This window comes from Centruroides vittatus, unplaced genomic scaffold, assembly GCF_030686945.1.
Source record: "Centruroides vittatus isolate TY-2023 unplaced genomic scaffold, ASM3068694v2 scaffold_520, whole genome shotgun sequence".
Lineage (NCBI taxonomy): Eukaryota > Metazoa > Arthropoda > Arachnida > Scorpiones > Buthidae > Centruroides > Centruroides vittatus.
In genome coordinates this window covers 491480-516293 of record NW_027122712.1, presented here as the reverse complement: position 1 = coordinate 516293, position 24814 = coordinate 491480, and the positions used below count along the sequence as shown (strand labels likewise).

The window sequence follows — 24814 nt, the reverse complement described above, 5'->3', positions numbered from 1 at the left end:
GAAATAAAAAAATTATTAGCATGCTACGAGGAAATTTTGCGGGAGAGAAAAAATCTTTGCGCCGTCAGACGAATTTTTTAGATTTTATGAAGCCTTCTACATCAAAATAACTTAGGTTTACGATTTTAATAATATAATTTGTTATACTGTATATAATTTGTTATATTGTATTATCTGAGATTTTATTAAACATTTTCTTCTAAATTATTGTTTTCTTTAGTCTCCGGTCCTAATTAAATATAATTGGTATGTTATATCCCGAAATTATATCCCGACTTACGCGAATTCGACTTACGCGGTTATTGCTCGGTCCCACCTATCGCGTAAGTTCGGGGTATTACTGTATTGCCTAATTCTTTTAAACATTTGTAATACAGGCAACTCTCGATAGACGCGTGTTGATATTCGCGCTGTTGCTTTTTCGCGATTGAAAAAAAAAATTGACCTACTATACGACTAGGGTTTCTCAAACGAGATCCCGGCTGTTTTTTAAAGCGGGAAATATCCCGAAAATTTCTTAAAAGTTCACTTTTTTTTCTTTTTTTTGTGTTAAGGTTGAGGAAATTTTGCAAATAAAAAGTATAATTAACTCATAAACTGTCAGAATACATTTGTATTTATTAATTTTAAGCCTGCTTATTACTTTTTTATATTTTTGCTTGTTATGACACTTTACAGATTGTCAATAATCAATATGTAGGGGCCTATTTGTGGCAGGACTGAAAATTCTTTACTTGTCAGAACCTGTAATATCTTGAATAATTGCGCCTATGCTGTCTTAATTGTTTAACCATGTCCATTAACTTTAATAACTGCATTATACCAGGTTGTGCAAATTGGGCAAAGATACAAACGAGGACAAAGTCTGCAAGTATGAAGTTTTTCTTCATAAACTCGATTAATAAAGCCAAACGAACTGCCGAATTATCGGGCTGTAAGCTTGATACCGCTATTAAAGCAGTAGGTAGACAAATCAAGAATACTTGAGAGCAAAAAAAGTACTGCAACGCATCCGGAAACGAACTTGAAATCTTCGAGGATACGAGTGAAAAAACACATAACATTTGTCTTCTCTTAAATGCATTAAAGACGATTCCACCCACATCTATTGAATTGGAAAGGGCATTCCATTGCAGTACAGTACTTATGTCTTTTATAAGTACTTTCTGTTATCTCCAGTTTTTACATTTTTTGACATAACCAAGCAAAGTACCGTAACTACTCTACTTACCAAACTGAAATCATCGCATTACAGCAACAATGCTTTCTACCAAATCGTACATGTCAGTTTGTCACAATTATGTAAGTAGATAATTCCATACAATTATAGTAATAAACGGATATAATAATGTAAAAGACGGCAAAGCAGATAGTCAGTGAGGAGTTGGAGGAAAATAAGCAGAAAATATTGAAAACCTACTGTACTTGACTGCTGTAGAACCGACAAATGAGGAACTGAACATGATGATAATCGAAAATTTGCATGTAAGAGAAGAAGAAGATGATAAACAGAAAAGAAAACGCTAAAGCTGCTAATGACAGCAAGTTTTTAAGAATATATATCACTATTGATAGTCTGTGAAAGAAGTTGCAAGAATCAGACTCTATTCCTGACGCAATCTCAAGTTTAAGCGGGCTTTGGAAACAACCTATCTTCTACTAAGACACTACTTCTACTAAGACACTGTCTTCTACTATTTTAATATAATTAAACGTATGAATAAAATAGTTGTTGTCATATGCATGTTGAATCATCTGCAAAAGTTTAAATATTCCCGAGACAGCAACATGCTTTAAACTCAGTCCCATTGGCTCGACCCTCAGGAATCTAACTAGATTTTCTCATAGGCATTCCTATTTGAATTCGCGGTACTTCCCAATAACGTAATTGTCGTAAATATCGAGATTTACCTGTATGTTGAAAGGTGAAACATTTTGGTAATAAATTACAGTCACATGACAACAGATTTACGTAAATGAAAAGACTCAACCAACTAATTTAAACAAGACAGAAAATTCTTGTTTTGTATCATAATCAGAGTATGACAATTTTATGCAAAAAAAAAAAAAAAAATATATATATATATATATATATAATTATCGTTTATTTCTACATTTAAATATCGTCTTAATGTGGGTATGACTCACCACTACAATATGAATAACGAAATCAAAACCAATTGCATGCATTTCCTCTATTAATTTTGAAGTAACGTAATTTTATTAATGTACGATTGCTGAAATCGCTAATAATGTTTATATTTTTTGGAAAAATTATTTTAACTCACTTATAATTAAAATTTAAAATTAAAAAAAAATTTAAAGCAGGCAAAATTAATGCAAAATTAAATAAATAATAAATAAATAAATAAAAATTATTAAAAGTAATTATAAAAACTAAAATTAAATTAATACTAAATAAGTTTGTAAAATAAATAAATTCAAATAAATTAAACCAAAAACTTAATTAAAACTCTAGCCTTTACACCAGGCCTGGCCAACCCGCGGCCTGTCACGTTAAATTGTGTGGCCCGCTAAGCGATATTATATATGTATTAAAACTTTTGTTTTCCGTTAAGTGTATACCAAAACAATTAAATAAATGAAAATTTGCATGTGTCATTGTTATAATGCGCAAGTACGAGTACGAACTCTTGGTATAACAATAAAATCTTATTCATTTTGTATTTGTTTTACTTTTTTAAAAGCGTGTTTGCCTAAATTGTGGCCCACCGTAATGTTACGCGTGGTCAAAGTAGCCCGCGAAACAATTTGAGTTGGCCAGGCCTGCTTTACACCGAAACCGAAACCGAAACCAATCCTAACCGACTATGATTGAACATTTTTCTTTTAATTAATTAATACAAATACAGGTTTTTATTTTTGATAAAATAGTACATTCAAACGGTAAATTTATCAAAAATATTTTTATTTTGTATGAATATAATGTAGTTTACTCATTTGTCGATATCAACAGTTTTATTTCCAAGAGCGATTTAAGATTATTATTAAATTATCTCTTTAAGTCAGTTTACAGCGTTAAAACTAAAAGTATCACTTAAATTAATAGAAATTTAACTTATTAAACTTATAATGAATGATGTTTATACCGTATTATGGTAACCTCGATCGATTAATCCGTCAGTTATGCAGTTGTTTTTATTAACGCATACGTGATCAACTTTTTTGTGGTATGATTTTAAATCGCTATATGTATTCATGTTATTTTTTCACTTTATTCAGAATCAATATTATCTTTATGATTTTTCCCTTCTTTTCTATGGTGGCACGATTTTGTTCGCCCACTTTGAAGCCTAATAACTCCTGCCTTTTGTCGAAAATTTCTGAAATTTTGCAGGGAGGTTTGTGTATTAGGAGGATTGATGTTATTAAATTTTGGTGATTAAAGGTCGAGAGGGTGGGGAGCTAGAGGGTATTGTGTCTTATCTCGAGTTTGATTAAGTATAATTAGCATTTGCAAATTTTTTCTTGGTTTTTTTTTATATAAAACTCATCTTTACCCTTCAGATTAAACTTTTGCCATTTTATAATAATTAATAATACAGTAGAGCGTCGAAAATTGGCGTCAATTGGGGACTGGGGTTGTTCCAATTAGTCATTTGTTCCAATTTCCGACTTTGTACGAAAAAATATATTAACCTGTCCGATGTTCAAATTTTTCTCCGTTGCGTGTCGCTTCCTGTTGAATTTTTCTTCGTTGCGTGTCGCTTCGTGTTGAATTTTCGTCGATTTTAAGCCTAACGAAAATTTTTATAATAATAATCGAGGCTATCGTATCGTTAAAAATTATTTCTGCATTTTGTACAAACAAAATAAATATATTGAAGAATATAAAAAACATGAAAATTATACTTTAGAAGTAAATCTAGTATCAAAAATGTTCGATTCAGCACGACACAGTCCGACTGAAAATCGTTCCAATTTCCGGCCATTTTAATTACCGACGTTCCAATTAACGACGCTCTACTGTAATAATATAAAAAGTTTTTAAAATAAAATATCGTAACAGATGGCAACATACGCAATTTTGAATGTTGTTGCCGGGAAAATTATGCAACTCGTTGTTTTATCTTTAAAAATATTTTTGTTTAACATGGTGGTTAGAAAGCTCAATAGTTTCTGTATTTAAGAAGGAAAACAAACTTTATCATTCTAGCTTTAATACAACCTGATCAGTGTACTAATATTACATTACAAGTATACATTGCGAGTTGCGATTTATGACGGTGGGGGGTCCAAGATACCCAAGTCATCTCCAAGTATGGCACGCGCTTTTGAAGTTTAATTTATATTAAATAGCCACAAGATTCGGAGACATACAATAAATATAAAAGTTTGACGTTTTTATTACGAACATTACGATTAGCTTTTGGAGGCCAGATCTTTGTCTTCAAAATTTAATACTGTAGGTGTTATAGGAAAACTGTTATAGCTTCGTTGGTTTTATCGTTTCGTTCTCATTTTTTATTGTTATAGATAATATTTTCCTGTATAATTTGATGTGAATATGTTTAATAAATTATATATTTTAATAATTAAAGAAATTGTTAAATTTTTTTAAAATTTTAAATTAAAATTATCATTTTAAATTATTTGATTTTGCATTTTTAACATAACTGGAAATTATATTTTATTAATGTTATGTTTCTCCAATAAATAACTATAAAATCGTCTATTTATTACATGGCAATTTATGGCTAATTATTAATTGTTAATTCGGTTCGAAAACTATGCCATAATGAAGAAAATATATTCTCGAACAGGTGAGTGCAAAACATTTATTTCTTATCATGTAAGATTATTCGAGGCAAGCAACAACTACAGAAATAATGATATTTTTCGGACTATACACGCTAATAAGAAGTATAAAAATTCCTATCACTGACTATTGGAGCAGTGTCCCCAAAATTCTCGCACCATTTTTTTCCGGATACTGTGTAGAAATATATTTCAGCTCATCCTTAGAGTGCTTCATTTTGCCAGCTCTTTTTAATCTAAAATCCAACAGACCGACTTTCCAAAATGAGAAAAATTTCCTAAAATTTAAAAGCCTCCTGAAAAAGATATTTCTATCTTTATAAAAATTTATGCACTTATGAGTTTCTCTTCCTTTGGAAGGAACGACTTTCCCGTCAAAACATTTTCAATTTGAAATAAAATATTCGTATTAGTTAACTGTAAAAGCCATTGAATTCTAGTTATGATAACATATACAAGAGAGACTACGGAACTTTGTGAAAAGTATAAAGATTATGGACTATCTGGACGTGCTGCGCTCTCTCTCTTGAAAATTATTTTGAAAAACATCGTAAGTTGTACAGTACATTGATAATATTATTACACAACTCCAGAACTTTTGATACCTCTGAAGTCGTAGCAATAGAAACTAGTGTAGTATGTGTAGTATGAAAACCAGAAAATATTTACCAACTGATCGCAAAAAATTCAGTCAAGAAGTAAACATTTTCCATTATATGAATGGATAGATACGAGGGAGGTCAGAATGTTATTTAATTTTTTTTCTACACCACAGGAAGAACGAAGAAATCAACTTCAACCCAAAGAACGAGGGAAATCCTTTAAAGTATAATAAATCAGATAATATGAAAATATGGGAACAGTAGATCAACTAGACATAGTACTTATTTATAATCAAATTACAAGAAAAATTATTTTTTCGTCTAGTGGACCTCTGTGCCTGTCCTGTATAAGAGAAAAAAAACTCCAAACACATACAAATATATTTCAGAATTCAGATTTGAATTAGTGAAACAGAATTTCGAAAAATATTGTCTAAATTGTGATTATACTTAGCCTACAATATAAGCACAATTTAATCTATGCCCTATCAAAGATGAGACTCCTAGAAGATTGAGAATGCAAAAACATTTTTTTTCTTATCCCATCTACAGAGAATATAGAAAAGACAGAGACAGAGAGAGGGGGGGGAGAGAAAGATAAGATGCCACGTCTGTGCAAATACCAAACTCAAAGAAAATATTTTAAGTATTTTTACGTAATGTATTTAGTTTTGATAACTTTTATATCTTTCGTATTTACTTCAGTAATTTTCCAACATTTTATGTATTTATATTAACATCTTACATTATTTTTCATTATTATTTATAATACTCGAATTTCTTTATATAAATAAATAATCGTAAATGATGGATTTTAATATATTTTGCTTTAGATAAATATCGATAGTATCACATAAATTGATTTTTGTTAATATTGTTATGGAAAAAATATGAAGGGATAATCTACTGTATATTAATTTACTTATTTTTTTGTTATTAATAATCGAATTTTTCGAATATTAAATAATGGTTATTACGTAAAAAAGAAAGAATTGAGATGAGAATCGCGTGGCTTGGCGCGCGCGAAAATCGGATAAATGTTCCAGTCTTGGCTCGTGTCCTTGGATGACGTCACGAATACGTGCTAGAATTATTTATAGCTTTACAAATGGTACTGTACGGACCGATTTAATGGGAACGGAACGAACTGAAATCGTTTGACAAGGTAATGGATCTCGGGTTCACCTGCTTGATAGATTGTCGCCTTAACTTATCGGCCATCCGGACGTAAAGAGTCAGTGCCGAATTAAGCCTCTACCGGGCCGTAGATAAAATTTAAATTGGGGCCCCGTTTAAATAAGTTGCTTCTAAAGAAATTGAAATATTATCAGTTAAAATTTTTATTAATAATAGTGAATGAAAACACTAATACAATAATAATTGTATAATAATAAAAAGTTTCAGGTATAATGAAAAATATGTAAAAAGATATATAATTATGACCGGAGGGTCGGCACCATGTCAGAATGTCACCACTGTGTGTATATCGACCGCGACGGCAATTTGTTTTTCTTCCTTTTTTTTATTTTTTTGGACTTTGGTCTCGCGAGCGGTCGCGTGAGTAAGCGATCGGATTCCGGATGGAGATCTGTGAGACAGCTAGACGGAAGTGAGTCACTAGGTTAACAAATACCCGTTTATTTTTTTAACGAATTTACATGTTTCCGATATAGCCGGACAAACACATCGGAGAGAGAGGAGTTTAAATGAAATTGCGCGTTATTATAATTACCTGGAGTAGAAGGAAGTCGTTGGTAAACGAGATGACCGGCCTTGAAGAGAAGTATACACACACACACGAGAGGCAGAGATTTTCTATCCGTTACGGGAGTAGGAACTGAGGAACTGGAATACCTGTAGCTGGAGAAGAGGATATTCCCTTACTGGAGGCACTAATTATATTATTCCGTTATGGGAGGCAGTAATATTGGCCGTATCGGCGATGTTTATATTTCGAATTGGAGACGATGATAATCCGAATGGAGAGTTTTGCATTATATTATTGAAAAGTTATATTACTATTTAGTTGAAATTGTTTAATTTGAAGTCAAGGTTCTCACATAATTATAGTCATTAATCAACCCTTAACCCCGGGCTCCTCCAAATTACGGGCCCTAGACAATTGTCTTATTTGTCTATTGGTTAATCCGGCACTGTAAAGAGTAAAGTATTATTATCAATTCTAACGAATAATGAACTTGAATTTTCAAATCTTCCGAAAGACAAATTCTGACTATTTTTTTGTCATATATCACAATGCACTATTATCCATGAAATAAAGATCGTAAGCTGGCTTTACAAAGGACATTTTTATAAATTTATAAATGATAAAATTATAAAATACAAATAAATTTTGCATGTAAATTGTAATATTATGTATATTTATGTATTTATCGTCTTTAAGATTTTGTTTCTCCTATCTTCTTTCTATATATTTTTTAAATTCTACTTAGAATTAATTATCCTAATAAGTCACTTTCATTCCAAAGTTTACAGATCATAAATAATTTTACTAAAATTTTTAAAGATTATTCAATTTAGTGTAAACTAATTTTAAATAAAATTATTGAATATCCTATTACAAAATACTATGAACATTTATCAATAATTACATTTTATTGATTATGAAAATACATTCATAATGTTTTTATTAATATATTGAGATATAATTAAAAGTGGACTGATGAAAAAACGTACACCACAGGTCGTCCGACAATAAATTCACTGTAGGAAATCCGTGGTGTAGGGGCATACTTTGCTAACTTCTGATCAAGCCGGATATCCAGCTGAGGCAGCAATGTTTGTTCTCTTACAGTCAAATTAAATATCACGTTGAATTAGGCCAGCGAATCAATAAAATAAAATTAGGATTTATGATTGATCGTTAAGATGTGGTACACTCTTTTAGTCAGATAGTCTATACCTACAACAAGATTTGTCTTTTAAGCAGTGATTAAATTATATAGGATATTTACTTTTATATATAAGGATTTTTTCTACTCTTCCGCCTTGCGGGCACTAAAAGAACAATTTTTAATGCTGGATTTGGCCAGCTCTACATTGGGAACGACGGATGATGAAGGACTAAGTTCATCCCCGTGAAAATTTCTAAGCCGATCTGGATTCGAACCCGAACCTCCTAGAGCGGCAGTCTGGTTATTTTATAATAAATCATTTCTGACTTTTCCACTTGTGCAAGACTTTTTATAAAACTGAAAGCTTGCACGTCTATACTGTATGTAACGGTTCCAATATGGCTTACGCTATCGGTACATTGTAATGTTAAAGAAGTATTCTCATACATTCATGTTTAAAATTGCATTGTGATTTCAATATTTAGTATATTTTGTATATGTAGACTATATGTAGATAATATATACCAGGGTGGGCAAGCAAGAGTTCAGTGGGAGCCGAAATGTAAGTTTTGCAAAATGCATGGGAGCCGCAGTTCTGTACTGTCGTGGTGGATAGTATGGTAAGGCGCGCGATTTTATTATATAATATAAATATAATATAAAACAAATATTGAATTTTTTTAATAAACATATTTTCACAAAATTATAAAAATAAAATTGTAAAAATAATAATAAAAAACAGAAATTAACACTTTTAGCAAGAGCCGCATTTGCCCATGTCTGATATATACAGTTTTATATTTAGATACTATGTTTTATTACATTTAGTACTATGAAAATTTAGTTTAGATTTAGATAATATCATATTCTAATATGATATAAAATTTCAATTTATCTATTAATTTCTCTCCATAAATGATGTCCACACTGAAATGGAGGGAGGGGATTATGATAAGTCGGGCAGAGTCGGACAAGGGGAAGGAGAGGAGTTGAACTTCAATGGACATTCGTTTTATTTCATTAAATTTTATGCAGTTTATGCATTTTATTATTCATAAAATGATAGAGGTTTTGAGGGGGCTAAGTTTTGACGTCCGAAGAGGGGAGGGGGTTACAGAAACTTGGAGAAACTGGGACAATGGAGAGGGGGATAAAAATTTTAAGAAAAATGTGACGTAATTTATGGAGAGCCCCTTATAGATAAATTGAAATTTTATATCATATTAGAATATGATATGACGACACAATGGGAAAGCTTTCCGACCAAAATTTATTCTACTATCTTTATTCATAAAGATAAATTTTATCGAGTGTACCATATTTAATAGGACAGCAGTTATTTTTATTTGCTCTTCTTAACGTATTTTCGTTTCCTTAAACTATGTTAGTTTGTCGTATTATATTTTGAATTTAATTTGAATTGTTTTTTACATAAGAAAATCATTGTTTAACCTTTATTTTTTACATGTTTAAGATATTTTTCTTTGTTTGTTTTTTCTTTAGAACTTTGCTGCTATCGTGTAATTTTATCTAGAATTATATGGACTTTGAGCGAATAATACGTGTAAACTATTCATACAAATTTCGTATATTACTCAGAGTGTAGAATGTATTCTACACTCAATTTACTTTAATTCTTTTTATTTCATTTATTTAACGATTTAAACGAAGGGACTTGGGCCCTTTTGCCTATACATTAACATTAAAATAATAACTAATAGCACATTAAGTAGACATTTATATATAATTGTTGCGCGGCGTAATTATTATATTTTTACTTGATTTACTTTTTCAAATTTCATTCTGTTTGGTCCTTTAAATAAGAGGCTTTGGTACTGCTCATAATGAGCTTTTTCCATTTGCCTGTCTCTTCGTATGTATCATATATACAGTATGTATTGTATTGTACAGTACACATATACACGGTTATGTATAGTATGCATATACGCAATGCAATTTGTGTATATATATATTAATGTAAATTATATATGCTTGCATAGCATATCTATAGTATTCTACACTAATTTTTTCCGTACTCCATTGTTTTAGTATGATCAAAATAGAAGTTACTGAAATAAATGTCAGTCTAATGAAAGTTACTGTAGATCTGCTGTATTTATGATGAATTTTCTAACATTCGTTTAAGAAGGATACTTTCTGTTTTTGTTCGTATAGGATGAGAAACATGGTGTAGTTATTACTCGACAATACAAACGACTGGGCCTAAAACAACATTTGAGATAAATAATTTGGTGTTGATTTCATTTGTTAGCCTTGGTTGAAAGATAAACAAACAACGAGTCAGACATTAGAATATTTTTATATTAAGTAAATATTTAAATGCTATGAATCAATAACATATAATTATATTAAATACTATCTTTAAATGTATTTCTCATACTAAAATATAGAAAATTAAAAGAACTGCAGACATTATTCTTACATTCTACAAACTACAGTATTATAAAAGCATATGCTTATGTAATACACTATTAAATTTTTTTTTCATCATTAAATTCTTCTCGAATAAATATAATTTTTTTTTTTTTGTTTTTATCTTCTCTTTAATTTCTCTATTTTGTAGGATATAAAAGTTAACAGATATGTAACTTTGATATCCTATAGAAAACAGATATGTAATTTGTATATTATGCTATTTTATTTTTGTTTGATAAATCAAATATTTTAAAACTATTCGCTAATATTAATAATAATTCTTAAGGTGATTGAGGTAAAATCTTGTGACCTAAGCGTTTAATATCAAAGCGTGTTTAAACCATCCGCGCATTTCTACAATACGTCACTTCCATTCTTATTCCAAATCGGGTAAATTTGGCAAAGAACTCTTAGTTTCTCAGGATATAGGAGTTAATATGTGAAAGTAGTTCGACCAGGTTATCACCTGGTATGCAATAAATCAAGTCTGTTTAAACTTGGCTTACAGCAGAGGAATTAATTAATTTTAATGTTTCGAAACTATTATAGAACAGCAACTAATAATTTGAGCTCATTTTATATTCAACAAAAGAAAAACATTGTTTGTCCAAAATAATTTTAATTTAATCTGAAAGAAAATAAATTAGTGAAATATGAGCATTAATATCATGGATTAACTTATGTCAGCATTATTTTTTTTAACAAAACATTAGTAAGTTTTAATGGAATCGCGAGTAGACTTATTCTATAATTTATTTTTATTTTTGAAGTTAACCTATTACAAACAGGCCTTGCACACAAAATTTTCTTGAAATCTGCCTTTTTGTCGTCGATGTCGTGATTCCATACACCATTTGTTAAATCTATCTAGGCCAAGTTTGCTTAATAGTTTATGGCCAGATCAATTTGAATCTAACAAATCACATAAATACTTAATTCTTATGAATATTTTCATAATTTAAGAGTAATAATGTTTATACTGGTTCTCAAAGCATTAAGTAACCCTGATTACGTAACGACAGTTCAAACTTATAGATGGCAGCTTTTATATCTTCTTTTCAACTTAATGAAAACGGTTTCTTTTTTAGCAAAATCGCTTTTTAATAGACGGTTTGCCAGACTTGTTATTTTAGTAGAAAGAATAACCATAGTAGTATTAGGGATAGAAAAAATAATAGTGACCTTTAGAGATAATTTTTAATTCTGTAATTATATAATTTCTAAGTTCACATTTCGATAAATACAAAAGTTTTATTCGTCAAAATGTGAACTTACAAATAATTTCATTGGTAGAACGAGAATATCAAACAATTTAAATATTGATATTTAATACGATTGTTGTTCTCGTAATTACATTTATATGATAATTATGAAAATTGAATTTCAGACGACACAAAAACGAATATAATAGGAAATATTTTATTAAAATATATCTATTAAGAACGGATTACATTTATAAATAAAGGTTTTTAATAAATTAACATTTATATCTCACTTAGTGAAAAAGGTAATTGATTATTATAGTTTTGCGAAAATGTTAGGAAATAAAATTTCTACTTGATTTCTTCAGATCGAGTGAAATTGGTTCATTTGTCACTAATGCTTTTGTCACATAGTTAAGAAAATTAATGTAATAATAAGATTCGATTGCATCAGAGACAAAGGTCTTATGCAATTCCTAGGACAGAATAAAATTAAAATCTTTTGCTTTATTTTCATTTCATTAAAAATTTTCACTTAGTTTACGTTTTGGAGAAGTAATTTAACATTTCTTTTAGCTAATATTTCTATTAGATTTTTTAAAATAAATATTGCTAATAATTAATATCATTGAAATATGTCTATATATATGGATGAGAACGTTTGTTTGTGTTTTGTTTGTTTACTATACACTCCCAGGCCGTTCGGCCAATTGCTACGAAACTCAGCAGTTACGTTTATATACTCTTGACTAAAATAATGTTGTACATTCCATCCCAAAATATCTATTCCATTTTTGTAAATCAATTAATTTCTATCTACATTAGAAATGCTGATTTACAAGTAGCGCCATCTAATGGCAAAAAATTTAACAAAATAATAAACTAAATATAATTCTTATAAAAAATATATATAATTTTAAAATATATATGTTATATTCACTTAATTACTGCGACAATGATATAGCGCGAAATAGACGCGCTATATAATTATTGTGACAAGTAGCATATAGCACTTTCCTATGCGCAATCGAAAGTGTTACCCTGTGAAAAAGGTTATTTTTTATTCTTGAACGGTACTTCCTTAATTCTAATAAGCGCCCTCCGGTAGCCGAGTGCATAAAACCACCGAACTCTGGCGAGTAGTTAGTCGCGAGTTTGAGCATGGTTTGGGCATGGCAAACGGGCTGGCCACGGTTTTTGATTTTTCTCCCATAAAGATCTTCTGGTATTCTTCCCCCCCCCCCTGCAGATCGCTCACGTGTCGTGTTGCAGAAACCAAATAAACCAAACTAATTCTAACGAGTGATTATTTATTGTAACATTGTCACAATGTTCTCAATTCTTTTAGTGGTGGTCTTGCCCCTGTACATCATACTTTTCCTGTTAGCAATATCGTCGTGCCAGTTATCTATCTAACTCTGTTCAGGGGAAATTTTTGAATCGAAGTAACGTAATTTTTGTTCCAAACCGGAAGTTTCTATATATTTAATCTGGAACTCCTATCCCTAAGCTTTCTAAATTTGTCCTCGACTTTCATGTCTTACTTCCTTTTCGAGATTGAGAAAGGACAGACATACAGACGAACAACAGTCGAAATTTATTAGTCTACAATTTTTTTCAAATTGCAGTCCAATAGTTTTTCTATAAACGCGATATTTACGAAAACATACTTCCTACTTAATTTATACAATCTGTTGCAAAAATATAAACACCTTTATTCAAAATTATTTGGAATATTGAGCTATTTGAATCCAAAGACTATAAAGAAATTACAGTAATATGCATACAATTTAAAATAACAAAATAATGAAATAGATAAAAGGCCTTGGTTAAAGGTTGAAAACGTTCGTTACGGCTAATAAATAATTCTCAGTGAGATAAGGTGTTCTTGTGTAGGCATAACATAAAAGCAATTATTCTCAGTTTTACAAGATGATTTTATTTAAACAAGTACAGTAGTACGAAGTCTTTCGGACATATGGACACTCGATCACATGCGGAGCCATCACAACCTTTCCAACATGGATCGCTTTTCAAATATTAATAGTATACCTGTATTAATTGCTAGTGGTTGACCATCCTCTCTTCCGAGAGGAGGTCGACGACTACTTTTGCCCGAATTACTTCGACCCCCTTCCTCAACGGTCCCGAATTTCTATCGGACCAGCAGTATGGTGGCATTGGAATTGGAAAATCCAAAATACGAGGTTACTGGCCCGCACAAAATATGATTTAAGTGATTTTCCAGGGTGCCGAGTTTAAATATTTGGTCTGTTTTTCGATAAATTTGATTCGTTTTCGGATGACCATTTGATATTCGGCTCTAAATGGAACAGTTTCTTAGAGAAACATTCTTAGAGGTAGAGAAAAAATTATGATATTTGAAAAAATTTAAGATACCACATTTTCAATTGGTGTCTACTTGACCAATGAAATTGTACCATCTCGTGCCGTTCCAGTATCGTGATAAACGTGACATGGTAGGCTAAAAAACCAAACTCTTTATATGGTTTTCGTTTTAATATTTATTATATTATAATATTTGATTTATATAACTACAAAGGTTATATTACGTAAGAGTTTATCACACCGAGTGCCCCCTCTAACACATTTTCAAAATTTTTTATTCCTCTACTGTACACAATTTAAAAAATTTTTAAAATGTGTTTAGGCATTTGGTGTTTTAAACCATTACCTAAGATAACATTCGTAGTTATATAAATCAAATACTATAATATATATTATAATAAAAAAGTTAGATGTATGAAATAATCTATTAGATTATTTTGTACTTTTAACTCTTTTATTATATTACTTCTATTATATTACTCTATATATACTTCTAATCTTAATATTTGGTGTCGTTATTTTTTGCCGGGCAACGCCGGGCTCATCTGCTAGTATTTATTTAAAACTGTTATTTTTATAATTTAGAAAAAAAACGAAAAAATCGAAGAACCAAAAATCAATCTTCCATCGACTTCTGAAGCTCCAGTTATCGTTCCAAATACCTCCGTTTTTACAAAAGATAAAGAGAAACCGAAGAAAAAGCCCAATCTAAAACCAAAGGAATTTCATAACGAAGACACCCTGCAACATGTCATATATCAACTCGCTAAAGATATGTTCAGATACAGTTTAGTATTCGGTAAATTATAACTTTCTTTTTTGATATACACCATTTCATTTAATTATAATTATTGTATTTAATTAAAATTATTTCAACTTCATTTCTCATTCATTTTTAAGCAGTGATAGTATTTCAGTAAAGGTAATATCATCGCTAAAATGTTTACAATGTGAATGTGAAATGTTATAGTTATACAAATTTTTAAAAAGAAATATGAGTTTTTCTATCGTATAATTGCAAATACTATCAATTTTATAAAATTGTATAGAACATCTTTCTTTTACTTCTTTGACTATGAGTTTATCTTATAAAATTTCACAACTTTTAAAATAAATTAGTTACATTCCGCCAGCTTCCTGACAAGGGAAATCGTCAAACCCATACGCAAAGTACATAATGTTTTAAGAGCTGTTTGGATATATTTCTTTCTGAAAACCGTAAATGAAGTTTATACTGTATTTTGTGTTCATCCTTTCAAAGTGCAAACACAATGCCTTCAAAAATAACGGCATAAATTCATAAACAAGTAGCTCACACTAGGTCATTTATCATACACCTTGTGTATGATACAGAGCTATAATAATCGGAAAGTTTCTGCTTAATATGGTGGTGGATAGATTGTACACACTTTTCTACATTATAATTTTACTCTGTATTATCTGTTCGTGTCAAGCACCAATATTTTATTGTTTTAATTTTCAGGTACTTAAATTATTACAGATGCCAGTTGATTTAACAATGTATTATTAATCATCATTTTTAATGTATTTCCGGAATTAGAACTACAAAATTACGTCGAATTCTCCCCGGAAGAAAGAAGTTTGTATTGAAAAAGTTAATAATACCCTATCAAATATGTAATTTATCTGAAACAATACAGTTCTTATCTCGATAAATTGTATATATAGTTGCGGAATGGATGAAATTATTATGCAAGTGCTGATAGTGGGAGAGGATACTAGAAGGGGGGATATCTTTCGTTGTGAGTGCAAAATCAAACTTATAATGCAACAACTAATTATACATAAAATTAAACAGAATATTAACGAAACTAGTTTTGGTAACTAAAACATTTCTGTCGCAAAACTGCTACCAAAAATTATCCATTCTATCAAATACGTCCAATAGCTCTTAAAATATCATTTATTTTGTGTATGAGTTGGAAGGCATTTTTTGTTAGCATAACTTCATAATTAGTTCAGAAATGAATTTTTTATCGATTTTAAATAACTATTTTTATTATTAGTTTATTCAAAAATAAAATTTTTAAAAATTTAACAGATATCAGTAGACCAAAATTCTATTCGAACAAATACATAAATGTAGGCCTACATCATATTGAACGTCCCACGTGTGGACAGTTCCACCAACGAACAATTTAAATCTCGCAACGCGTATCTCATCAAGACACTTCCCGAGTTTATTGCTAAATGGCATGATGCCATTTCCAGGCATCATGCCATTGTGCATCCTGTGCATCCTGTGCATGTCTGCAATATGAACTTCAGCAAGATGGAGGCTACTACGTTGATATAGGGAATGGTAAACCGATTTTGGGTCTTGTTTAACTTTTTCAGGCGAAACATGTAAGATTCTCAGTCAGCATGTCTTTGCAGAATTCCAGTCGAAACTTAGTCATGAAAAAATATGTCTGTTGGGTGTATGTACTGTACGTCGTTATTACGTTGTCGTTAAACTGCGAATTTCGTCACTATCACTCACATAGCAAGAAATACACTTCGTTTCCACAACCGGTCAATACCTATTGTTCCACTAGCGGACGTATCAGGTAGTGGAAATGCATCCTTTATTGATGAAATGTATTTTGTTATATTGCAACAGATTTGCATCAACATTGAGTCTTTTAAAAATTAATCATCAATAAGAGCTATATTTATACCATCAATAAGTTTCCTAAGTGGGTACTGATATTCAAAATGCCATTGAGAAAGTGTTGTCCGAGTAGAAATACGGGATGAATTTGCTTCTGATGACAAACTTGTTTTCGCTTTCCTTGCAAGGAAAACTCTTTCATAGATATTTGCAAAGATGAAAAGAAATATTTATTTGACATATTTGCCAAACTGTCATTACCAATACCTATAGTTTCTTCATTTTTTACGCAGTGTCACCAACCTTATGAGGTTATGCCAATGTTGGCAAATATAGCTAATGCTTTTAAATGAAGAGTAGGTATTACGTATTCAAAACTTTTATATTGTCAAATGATAGTCACTCCTTTGATTCTCGAGTCATTTTGCAATTAAATAGAAGAATGATAGTTTTAAATTTTTTGCGTAATGTACTGTACATGATATTCGAATTTTCTTTAGCCGAAAATCTATGTCCGAAGGTGAAATGCCACTGTTTGGTCGCATGTCACTCTGTTCCACAATTGGACCATTCATCTGTTTTCGAAAGTTAAGTTTTTCTGGGAAACCACTTTCGATATTGACGATGTGGTAGCTTTAAAAGTTGGACAATAGACACTGTTCGACTGGGGAACGGCAAGACTTTTTCAATGAAATGTCACCCAGTGGCAACGTAACCGCTCGAATTAGCTTGCAGAGCGCAACGTTGTGTAATCACTACAATTTGCATAAAAGGGGTTATCAGTGATTGTTCTCAATGCGTAAAATTAGCGTTTGTAGGAATAACACATAATGGAGGTTCGAAGATAGTAACGTTAAGTTTCAGTAGAAAATTTAATTGTAAGCAAATATTTGTTGAAGATAACCTCAACGTTATCCTTTGATCACATATGATCACGGACGAACAGTTGGACGAGTTGAGGCGGACCGAAGTGTCACTGAAGTTGCTACAGCCACGCCAGAGTGTGATTTCTCGATTGAAAAGCTACCGAGTCCAGAGGAACGGCCTTACATGGTGGTAGCTGCACAACAGCCCTAGAGGATCGCTATTTAGCCCTTTTCAGCAAAAAGAAACATAACTAATGCTCCTGCACAATTAGCTGTCCACCTAGAAACCTGTCCATGAAAGACTTCTCAAATTGCCGAAGTACTAGAGAGTGAGGTTATCCAGCGCATGGAATGACTTGCGCATTTTCCGGACTTTACTTAATAGAACGTGCCTGGGACATGTGTTGAAGAACACACCATCTGAATTCTTCGGGACATTAAAATAACCTTTAACCATTCTGGTTTTTCTAGACACAGACTTTACTACACTTACAACACTTTGCACAGATACAATAAACAATTACAAAATGCGTGTACGTGTTATTCATTTACAACATTCAAACGGTAATTCCCGAAAGCAAGAAAAGAATACAAAAACTCCGTTCCCTCCATCAGCAGACTAACTCGTGCGTACGCCACCTCTCGGCAAAAAAATTAAATAAATAAATAATATAATTTTTACGATATCATCAAATAATCAGCGGCAAAGTCTTATGAATCATATTTTAAAATTTTTATCTGTAATCCTAATTTCACAAAGTCTGTGTTTATTGATTTTATAAGTTAGTTCATTTTATAATTTGTTTATTGAAATTAAACATTTTATAATTTAATATATGTCAGCAATGACATATTATTTCTTATTTATAATTAAAATCATAATTATTTCGTAAAAATAATTTAGAATTTTAATTTTATTATAGTTATATTAACCTTTTAAAGAAAGTTGTAACCACCTGCAGATTCTTTTTCTAAAGCAGCTTCAAAGTGTAATACAGTATTCTGCTTAAGTTAGAAATACTTTCGTGCATACGATACTCGCTAGAAATTCTATCATTTATTTTTTTAATTTATTCTATGTTTTCATTCAGTTCATCGACACTTTTTCAGTTCACCTTTCGCTTTTATTTATGCAATTTATATCCTTAATGTAATCATTTACATCGTATTTTACGGTCAACCTTTTCAGGATATCAGTCCTTATCGCAGGATGTAGATCGTCAACATTAATTTTTGTAACGGAAGAACGATTGCGATACATTGATGAAGGCAACCACATAAGCGTAAATTCCGATAATTTTTAATCAATTTTTTATAATAGTTACTCCATCAAAATTTATAGTTATTTCAAAACTACTAAAATGCCAATGAAGTTGATTTGACTATCTGCTACGTAATTGTTCATAATAAGATTGATTGTAATCTGGAATATTTTTACCTAGATTTGTTCGACAACAGATAAAGACAGAATCTGAATACGATTTGCGTTAATATCTCAGAATATATGAAAAACTTAATTTAGTAAAGATTTAATATAAAAAATATTACAGAAAGTATAAAAGTCAAAACATATGAAAAATGTAGGTGTCACATAAGTTCGGATCTATAAGAGAAAAATACAACAGATTACAAAATGCTTTCAGTGTCCATTGTTATGTTGTATAAGTAGCTGAAGACGATTCTGTCGGCATTCTTTTGGATCACATAACCGGAATTGGCTGGCATGCTTCCAAGATACGCTGCTTTAGAGGGAGAATGCTCTGGATTTTCACCTCGTACATCAATGATGTACGAGGTGAAAATCCAGACATTCCAGAGCATCCTTACTCAGTACCACGTTTCTGTAAAAGATCAATGTAACTCCTACGGTTCCAGGCTTATGGTACAATTTCTTAATTGTTTTTTAAGGCTCCAGATGAATGAATAATAGAAAAGAAAAATTTTCAGTTTTTATTTTCTCGAAAAAAACATAATTAAATAAAAATTCGATGACAAATCATCTAACCTATAAGTAAGTAAATAATGAAATGTGACATGAATAATAGAATCGATTATGAATTTGCGATTTTATTCTGTTCATATCTTGGTTTCAAGAAATAATTTCTTTCAACAATATCGTATTTCAGTGACAAAGTCATCATTAGTATTTTTAAATCTAATTAATATATTTGTTATGATTAGAATCAAACAGTAAGAATTATGTTTTACGCCTATCTATCACATTGTTTTATTGTAGGCGTATATCAATATGAAAACGTAGAAAAGAAAATGTAGAACATAACTGATTGAACTAGAATAGCAGATTTATAGAAAATAATTAATTAATTTATTATAATTTGCTCGAATTAATTTTAAATATTGACTAATGAAAGAACTAATTAACGATTTTCAGTTCTTAAAAATTCTTAATAATATACAGTATATGTAATCAGTGGTGGTATTCAGCGGGTTCGCACAGGTTCGGCCGAACCCGTTGTTAAAATTTTCAGTTTTTCCGAACCCTGTTAAACACACGGAACATTTCTCAGTTATTTTTTTTTAAATATATTAAAATATACGTATTATATTCTGTAATACTACTAAACTAGAGCCTTATACCCCGTTCGCACCGAGCATTTCAATCTAGATTGTGAGCAAGGTCGGGGACTATGTCTTGGTGCGATCTCTCGACCGAAACGAGGTTTAATCGCGATCGATTCAAGAGAGTTCTTGAAACTGGATCCAGTCATAAGAGAGATCCCACAATCTCACGCGCGCGAGATAATACAAGATAGCTGTGGAACACGTGTCGGGCTATGGACAGCGAAATAAAAAGGCACTAATATACTATTGTTACAGCACTAATATACTATTGTTACCTGGTCTTCGCCCAAGACTCGTTACGTTCCAAATACGCCACTGATTATTAGATATATCGCAAGAAAAGGTATTGTATTTATTTCTAGCCAAAACTTCCATTTCGTTTGTCGGTGATTGTCAGGGAAAAATTTTCTGCTAGCGAACCCTTTGTTAACTATTTCGAATATCACCACTGTATGTAATATAAATTGATAATAATGAAAATTAATAGTAGATAATACTCGAAATAGTAGTACGAATATTAAAAGTTTATTATTTAAATTATATATAAAATATTTTTTTAAAATAATGGATTATATTATAAAATTAATTGTATTATAAATAAGATTAACCGTATTATAAAACAAATTATTCTTCTTAATAGGGGATCAAAGTGCAAAGGAATCGCTCTCCGAATTAATAACTTTCTTAGAAATGGAAGTCGAAAATAAACAAATATCGCCTTTCGTTAAGAAAAAAATTCTTGGTAAATAAATAAAATTTTTATTTATATATGTTTACGTTCCTCATAAATTAATCATAGTTATTTTTATAATTTTTAGATATCATCTCTTCCGCTTTAATTGATAGTTTAAAGGAGTATCCCGAATTACTTTCTCAAGAAAAAAACATGATTTACAGCATGAAACCTAACAAAGAAAATCTTTTTAATCCAGCAAAGAAACGTAATTATGATTAAAAAATGATTAGTAAGATTTATTAATGTTGCTATTCATATGTTTACCTACGAGTTAATATAAACTTATTTAAACTTAGAGAGAATTCGTATAAGATATAGCAGTTGCACGGAGAAATATCCATAAACTAGAAAGGAAATATAGACCTATACGTCGCTTATTTAAAAGTAGCATGTTTGATTTCGAAGCAAATAATTTTGCAGCAATAAGCAAAGAGCAACTTTGAATTATTCATACAGCTTTATGTAATTTATTATTATATATTTTTATTCGATAAGAAAATACCGTGATTTTTAATTTATTATTCTGGGAAATTAAATTTACGTAAACAATTCTTGCCAGGAATAATAGTTGCGTTCAGGTTAGAGCACTTACGTGTCATGTTGACAATCCTAAAACTGATTAGCGTTCGAGTTAACCGCTCAGAGAACCAAGTTTACCCTGACCAGCACCGATTTTCATTTCAATGTGGTTTAGGGCGACTAAATTTTTCAGTAAATAAGTACAGTATAACCAATGTATTTATTTTTAGTACAGTATATATATTGTATTGTATTTATTTGAAAATACTGCATGTCTGTTTTAGAGAAGCAGTTATGTACACATTATTATTCACATTTACAATGATTATTTTTAGATAAATTATTTATTGAAAGCAGTTTTCGACTTTCAAATGAGCTTAAACTAATTCCTTTTTTTTCCTGATACAGGAAATCCTCGTTAATTCGAACTCGGCTAGTTCGAAATCCCGTTAGTTCGTAGATGTACTTTTGTCCCGGCCGAGGATATAGAGATTTATACGTTAAAGAGTTCGGTTAGTTTGAAATACGGTTAACTTAAGTTATGATTAGCGGACGATTTTTATTTCTTGTATATAATATTATAAAAGCTTGAATAATGAGTCTAACTTGCAATCGGTCGAAAATAACGGAGTAGACTATAGTAAAGGTTTTATCAGTATGCCATTCACCAACTAACACACCTCTAAGGATGAATGAAATGGTGAATTAGCAGAAAATTGTAATTCGTTTTTTGAAATCTGTTCGTTCTCAAAACACTATTATTTTGCTCGTTATTTTGTTATTTGGTATGATAAAAAAACACTAGTTCAGTCAGTTTTTTTAAATAAAATTTATTTTCACAATTGCAGTTTTCAGAACTTTTTTACCAACTTATTCTTATTTACCCCATATTATAAGAAAATACAAATATTAATTATTGAATTTAATATTCTGAATTCTAAAAATATGGAATATTTCTACATTTACTTATTAATTGTCTTGAACTTATATTTAAAATAATATTACACTATTTAAGTATATTTTTTAAAATTTACTTTTTTAATGTTTTTAGATTTATCAAATCCAATTAGCTTATTCGTATATTGTACGATTATTTTAAATAAATGCATTATTAACGCTAGTAAACTACGTATGTGTTAAAATCTTATATTTAACGAGCAATTATTTATTGTAATATCGTCACAATGCCGGTCTACAATTTTTAATTAATTGTTTTAAAATGTATGCTCTCCATCTCAAATTAGTAGTCGGTTGCCCCTGTACATCATACTTTTCCTTTAACAATAGAGTCGTGCCGGTCATCTATTAATTCCTTTCAGGGGAAACTTTTTGAATTGAAATAACATGACTTGAATATAGTTAACCGGGGCATCTTGCCCCTAAGGTTTCCATATCTGGCCTTTTCCTTGGATATTCCCATTTATGTAACACCGTTATCGAGAATAAGGAAAGACAGTAGGAATTTATAGGTCAACAATTTTTTCAAATTGCAGCCAAAAATAGTGTATTTAAAATTATAATATTTCTCGTCCATTATTAAAATCGTTTAAGTACAAAACATTACTTCTAGATAAATTTTCTCTTATAACTGTATAGGCCTTATATTCTTAAAAACAAAACTTAAAAAAAACATCGAAATTTTCTTCAATCTTTCTCAACCGTAGATAATATAATATTACATTGTTATTCATATAATAATTTCGTTCATTTTTATTGACTTAATTCTAATGATTACTATAAACAATAGCATATAATGTTCATAACAATACAACTTACTTGTCGTGTAATAAAGTTACTCATAGGTTACCATGTGAAAAGCATATAAGCTAAAAATAATTATGATATTGCCGTTTCTTTACAATATTTAATTTTAAAATTATCTTTCTGACAATCAGAACAGATAGCGATATCAAGTAGAAACGAAGAGAAAAAGAAGCTTCCATAAATTGTAATTTCTTTTAATATTTTGAAAGTTATTAAGAAATTTACTTTTAAATAAATATTAGTACTAATAATATATATATATATATTATTTTTTTTTTATAGAAAATTTCAAGAGTCACAATTTTTCACAGCAGGAGAGAGAGAGAAAAAAAGAGATATTCGTTTCTGTTTTTCTTCCATATCTTCATTATAAAAGGCATTTAGAATAATTATCTATCGTCTTTATATATCATCATAGGAAAGCAAGCACTTACTTATCCTCACTCGATGATAAGTTGTTTGCTGCACACGAAACTTTCACCTTATTGCATGCACCAAAGGAATAGTCAAGCCCGGAATTACAGAGAAATTTAATATCTTCCATATTTGTTTAAACTATTGACACGTTTACTATTTCGCATAGAAATAAATAATCTTTTAAAAAATAAAATTATGTTGTTATCTCTAATTTTGAATTATTTTTCTATCTTTTACTATAAATTTTGAAAATATAAACATCTGTAGTTAACAATTGTTAAGTCTTCTTTATATATAAACAAATAAACGGGGCAATTATAATTATTATATTAATTGCTTAGTAATTATTTAGCCTTCGTAGCCCAGCCGTTCGTTTTATACTTAAATTATAAAAATAGATAAACAGTTTAAACTTATGGACTAAATAAGACTAATTTAATTTCTTGCACATAACACAGACTTCAAGTTAATTAACAGATTTTATTTTAATTTAGAAGTGCATAATAAAAATTTTATTTGCCAAACAATTATTATAAAAAAGTTTTAATAATATAATATATATATATATATAAAGTTTCTATAATATTTTTTCATTAAATAATTGAATAAAATTGGAATAAATGAGATCATTGAATAGATTTTATTTAACGCTTAAATTAAAAGTTTTAAATAATTTATCTATTAAGAATATTTCTAGGTAAAACATTACGATAAATGCGGATATTAAATTATGAGTTAGATGATTGAAGTATGTACAGTTTCAAGCTAATGTTTAGAGCAATACAAATTACGAAAATATCTATTTTTAGTTCATTCATTGCAGTAAATTAATTATAGTTTTAAAAAATAAATACTGCATAAATGGTTATTAAAGTAGTATGTGGTTATTTTATAGATAATAAAAATTCTTTTCATAATAAAAGTCACTTCCGTATCGATATCCAGTTTCACAATGTAGACGTCAGCTTTTTTCATAGAGACGGCCGTAATTAAAGAACAATTTTATTCACACAAGATACTTGATTGTATCTACCGTATTTTATTGTATTAATTAAAATAAAAAGTATGATTATATAGACTACATATAAACCT

The 24814-nt window shown here is 29.9% G+C and overlaps 1 protein-coding gene across 2 annotated transcripts in view; it reads left to right on the top strand.

Annotated features, from left to right (window-relative positions):
- The window catches only part of LOC136989425 (uncharacterized), a 38620-nt gene extending 14687 nt beyond the window's left edge, over positions 1-23933 (top strand). Inside the window, exons 8-12 of one of the 2 annotated variants that reach the window (XM_067287568.1) lie at positions 14809-15010; positions 20927-21028; positions 21105-21227; positions 23437-23489; positions 23588-23933. In XM_067287568.1, coding sequence (XP_067143669.1) covers positions 14809-15010; positions 20927-21028; positions 21105-21227; positions 23437-23486 — 477 coding nt within the window. In that variant the 3' untranslated portion in view covers positions 23487-23489; positions 23588-23933. Of the gene's footprint in view, positions 1-14808; positions 15023-20926; positions 21029-21104; positions 21228-23436; positions 23490-23587 lie in introns of both variants that reach the window. The other variant, XM_067287567.1, reaches the window with a different exon arrangement.
- The last annotated feature ends 881 nt before the right edge of the window (positions 23934-24814 follow it).